Source organism: Larimichthys crocea, unplaced genomic scaffold (assembly GCF_000972845.2).
Source record: "Larimichthys crocea isolate SSNF unplaced genomic scaffold, L_crocea_2.0 scaffold33, whole genome shotgun sequence".
NCBI lineage: Eukaryota > Metazoa > Chordata > Actinopteri > Sciaenidae > Larimichthys > Larimichthys crocea.
Genome location: NW_020854355.1, coordinates 195412 through 199580, shown reverse-complemented (window position 1 = coordinate 199580; position 4169 = coordinate 195412). Strand labels below are relative to the sequence as shown.

General features: G+C 52.2%; 1 protein-coding gene across 2 annotated transcripts in view; it reads right to left on the bottom strand.

The window, feature by feature from the left end:
* Positions 1-4169, bottom strand: part of psmd3 (proteasome 26S subunit, non-ATPase 3) — a 9123-nt gene extending 4954 nt beyond the window's left edge. The window contains exons 1-4 of one of the 2 annotated variants that reach the window (XM_027276258.1): positions 3860-4169; positions 2637-2827; positions 2404-2544; positions 583-719 (exon numbers count right to left, since the gene is read on the bottom strand). In XM_027276258.1, coding sequence (XP_027132059.1) covers positions 583-719; positions 2404-2544; positions 2637-2827; positions 3860-4046 — 656 coding nt within the window. In that variant the 5' untranslated portion in view covers positions 4047-4169. The remainder of the gene's footprint in view (positions 1-582; positions 720-2403; positions 2545-2636; positions 2828-3859) is intronic. The other variant, XM_027276257.1, reaches the window with a different exon arrangement.

Sequence of the window (4169 nt, the reverse complement as noted above, 5' to 3'; positions counted from 1 at the left end):
AAAAAAGACATTCTTTCTTTTTTCTTGGGAAAAAAAAAAAAAAAAAAAAAAAAAAAAAAAAGCGCCATGGGTCCCAATGGATTGCATCAAGTGGAGCTGTTTTCTTGTTGGCTGGCTGTTTTATCCACTTGCATTTATCTGTTCTGTTGTTGACACAATTTAGGACAATCTTTTGTCTCATGTCTCTAATAATTGGTTGGTAGGTTATGCTCCCGAAATAACATGATGCTCACGCATTTCTTAATTTCTTAATAGAATAAAACGTGTATTATCTCTATTGTTTGTGTCTGAGTTTACATATCTTTTGACAACACCCTTTGCAGGTAACACACTGCCAAGATCCAAAGATGTAACAATTTTCCACTAAGTATATACAACATAAAAAATGCAATTTATTCCCTCCAGGTACCTCAAATATGGCCCATTTTGGGCACAATTTTTCAAAATTTTCGCATCAAGGAAGGGGGGTCGGGACCCATCACCATCCCCCCGCTTGGTCGCTACGCTCCCTCGCCTTACCCCATTACTCTAAAATAAAATCCTGGTGAGAACCCTGGTGTGTGTGTGTGTGTGTGTGTGTACCTGCGCATGGTGTCGAACTGGTTGAGGAACTCGTACACTCGGGCGTGGTAATAGTAACACTTGGCAGCGACCAGATCCAGAGCTCTGCGGTTCTTCGAGCCGATCTTCTGCAGCAGGTCGTCCGACACTTTCTGAGCCTGCAACAGAAACACACACCAACATGAGCCGACGTGAGCCTGGTGAAATAAAAGGCTGAAAGACAGACGCCGAGCTGGGCTGACTGCTGCTGGACTGGTTGGTGTTCGGCTGGTGAAGTTGTAGTAAGTGACGCATGCAACGTGACACATGTAAGGTGGTGTATGTAACGTGACGTATGTAACGTGGCGCATGTAAGGTGGTGTATGTAACATGACGCATGTAACGTAATGTGACGTATGTAAGGTGACGTGACACATGTAAGGTGGTGTATGTAACGTGACGCATGTAAGGTGGTGTATGTAACGTGACGCATGTAACGTGACGCGTGTAAGGTGGTGTATGTAACGTGACGCATGTAAGGTGACGCATGTAAGGCGACGCATGTAACGTGACGCATGTAAGGTGCCGTATGTAACGTGGCGCATGTAACGTGATGTGACGTCGAGGCGAACATTTTCTCGTGCGCCCTGACGGCAGCCCGTGCGCCCCTGGATGCGCCGTGCGCCCCTGGATGCGTGCGCCCCCATCGGTCTGTCCGACGCCCCCCTCTGCCTTGTCAACACCCCGCTCCCGGGGCGCCCGCTCCGCTAACTTAATGAGCGGTATCGAAATTTGCCGAGGTTTTTTGCTTTTTCGGGCGTTCGTGCGCCCCCCACAGAGATTGCGCCCTGGGCGGCCGCCCACATTGCCCATAGCTAGGACCGGCCCTGCATGTAACGTGATGTGACGTATGTAAGGTGACGTGACGCATGTAAGGTGGTGTATGTAACGTGACGCATGTAAGGTGACACATGTAAGGTGGTGTATGTAACGTGACGCATGTAAGGTGACGCATGTAAGGTGACGCATGTAAGGTGGTGTATGTAACGTGACGCATGTAAGGTGACGCATGTACCGTGACGCATGTAACATGACGCATGTAAAGTGGCGTGTGTAACGTGGCGCATGTAAGGTGGCGTGTGTAACGTGGCGCATGTAAGGTGGCGCATGTAACGTGACGCATGTAAGGTGGCGTGTGTAACGTGGCGCATGTAAGGTGGCGTATGTAACGTGACGCATATAAGGTGGCGTATGTAACGTGACGCATGTAACGTGACGCATGCAACACGACGCATGTAACGTGACGTATGTAACGTGACATATGTAAGGTGGTGTATGTAACGTGACGCATGTAACGTGACGCATGTAACGTGACGCATGTAACGTGACGCATGTAACGTGACGTATGTAACGTGACGCATGTAACGTGACGCATGCAAGGTGGTGTATGTAACGTGACGGATGTAACGTGACGCATGTAACGTGACGCATGTAACGTGACGCATGTAACGTGACGGATGTAAGATGGTGTATGTAACGTGACGCATGCAACACGACGCATGTAACGTGACGCATGCAACACGACGCATGTAACGTGACGTATGTAACATGACATATGTAAGGTGGTGTATGTAACGTGACGTATGTAACGTGACGGATGTAACGTGACGGATGTAAGATGGTGTATGTAACGTGACGCATGTAACGTGACGCATGTAACGTGACGCATGTAACGTGACGCATGTAAGGTGGTGTATGTAACGTGACGCATGTAACGTGACGCATGTAACGTGAGCGCACGTAACGTGACGTATGTAAGGTAGTGTATGTAACGTGAGCGCATGTAACGTGACGTAGACAGACCTCAGTGAATCTCTTGTTGTTGGTCAGGTGAACCACCAGCAGCAGCTGCAGGTAAGCCTCCACCTCCGGCAGCAGAGGAGTGGATGCTGCTTTACCCGTCCTCGGACGAAACTGGACGTCTCCATCCGCCATCTCCATCGGCTGAGACAGACAGAGAGACAGACAGGCAGAGTTTGGTTGGTGCTCATGAAGTCACATGATGTTCACAGACTCCGTCCTGACAAACTCGTTACCTCGTCCAGGAAGCCCAGCAGGAAGTCTCTGGTGGCGGCGTTGTTGGTGAAGAAGCCGAGCACGGCTTTGTGCAGCACGTTGGTGTTCAGGCGGCGACTTGTCGACGGCAACGCACGCAGAGCACGCAGCACGAAGCGAGGCTCCTTCCCTGACACCGCCTTCTCTATCTGCTTCACATGCTCCTTAATATCTAAGGGGGGAAGAGGAGAGAGGGAGGGAGGGAGGAGGAGGAGAGAGGGGAGAGGAGGAGAGAGAAGAGAGCGAGGGAGGAGAGAGGGAGGGAGGAGGAGAGAGGAGAGAGGAGGAGAGAGAAGAGAACGAGGGAGGAGGAGAGAGAAGGAGAGAGGGAGGGAGGAAGAGAGGAGGAGAGAGGGAGGGAGGAAGAGAGGAGGAGAGAGGGAGGAGGAGAGAGAAGAGAGCGAGGGAGGAGGAGAGAGAAGGAGAGAGGGAGGGAGGAAGAGAGGAGGATGAGTTAGTGTCTGTGTCTATGTCTGTCTGTGTCTGTCTGTGTGTCTGTGTGTCTGTGTCTGTGTCTGTCTGTGTGTGTGTGTGTGTGTGTCTGTGTGTGTCTGTGTGTGTCTGTCTGTGTGTCTGTGTCTGTCTGTGTCTGTGTGTGTGTCTGTGTGTGTGTCTGTGTGTGTGTCTGTGTGTGTGTCTGTGTGTGTGTCTGTGTCTGTCTGTGTGTCTGTCTGTGTCTGTCTGTGTGTCTGTGTGTGTGTCTGTGTGTGTGTCTGTGTCTGTCTGTCTGTGTCTGTCTGTGTGTCTGTCTGTGTCTGTGTCTGTCTGTGTGTGTCTGTCTGTGTGTGTGTCTGTGTGTCTGTGTCTGTGTGTGTGTCTGTGTCTGTCGTTGGCACTCTGACCCGGGTTAACGAGCCCAAAGAGCCTGTCTGGACCTGGTCTACCTGGTCCTGTGCACACAGAGAGGCTTCATGTAGACCTGGTCTAAAGTGGTCTGATGTGGTCTGATGTGGTCTGGTCTAATCTGGTCTGATGTGGTCTGATGTGGTCTGGTCTAATCTGGTCTGATGTGGTCTGATGTGGTCTGGTCTGAACAACATGACCGTTACCGGTTCATCAACAGTTAGCTTCATGCTAATATGCTAATTCCCGCTGACTAACGTCATCTCCGGTGAACCGGGCCGACAGTGAACAGCTCCCGGGCCGGGCCGGGCCGGGCCGGGTTAAACCGGGCCGGGTTAAGCCGTCCCACCGGGAGTCTTACCGTCCAGCGTCAGGCTGTCCAGCTCCCGGGGCTGCTTGGCCGCGTTAGCCGCGTTAGCCGCGTCCTCCTCCGGCATCTCCACGTCCTGCGGCTCCGGGCCCGGGCCCGCCTCCTTCGGCTTCTCGGCCTTGGAGTCCCGGTCCCGACCTCCGGCCTTGTCCCGCCGCTTGGCCGCTGTTTCCTTCATGTTGTCTGGAAGACAAAGCGCTGAGTCCGGCACAGAAACACTGAAGCTCCGTCTCTAAGCTCCGTCTCTAACCTCCGTCAGCTCCGTCAGCTCCGTCACAATGACTGGCAACTATTCTGGAGC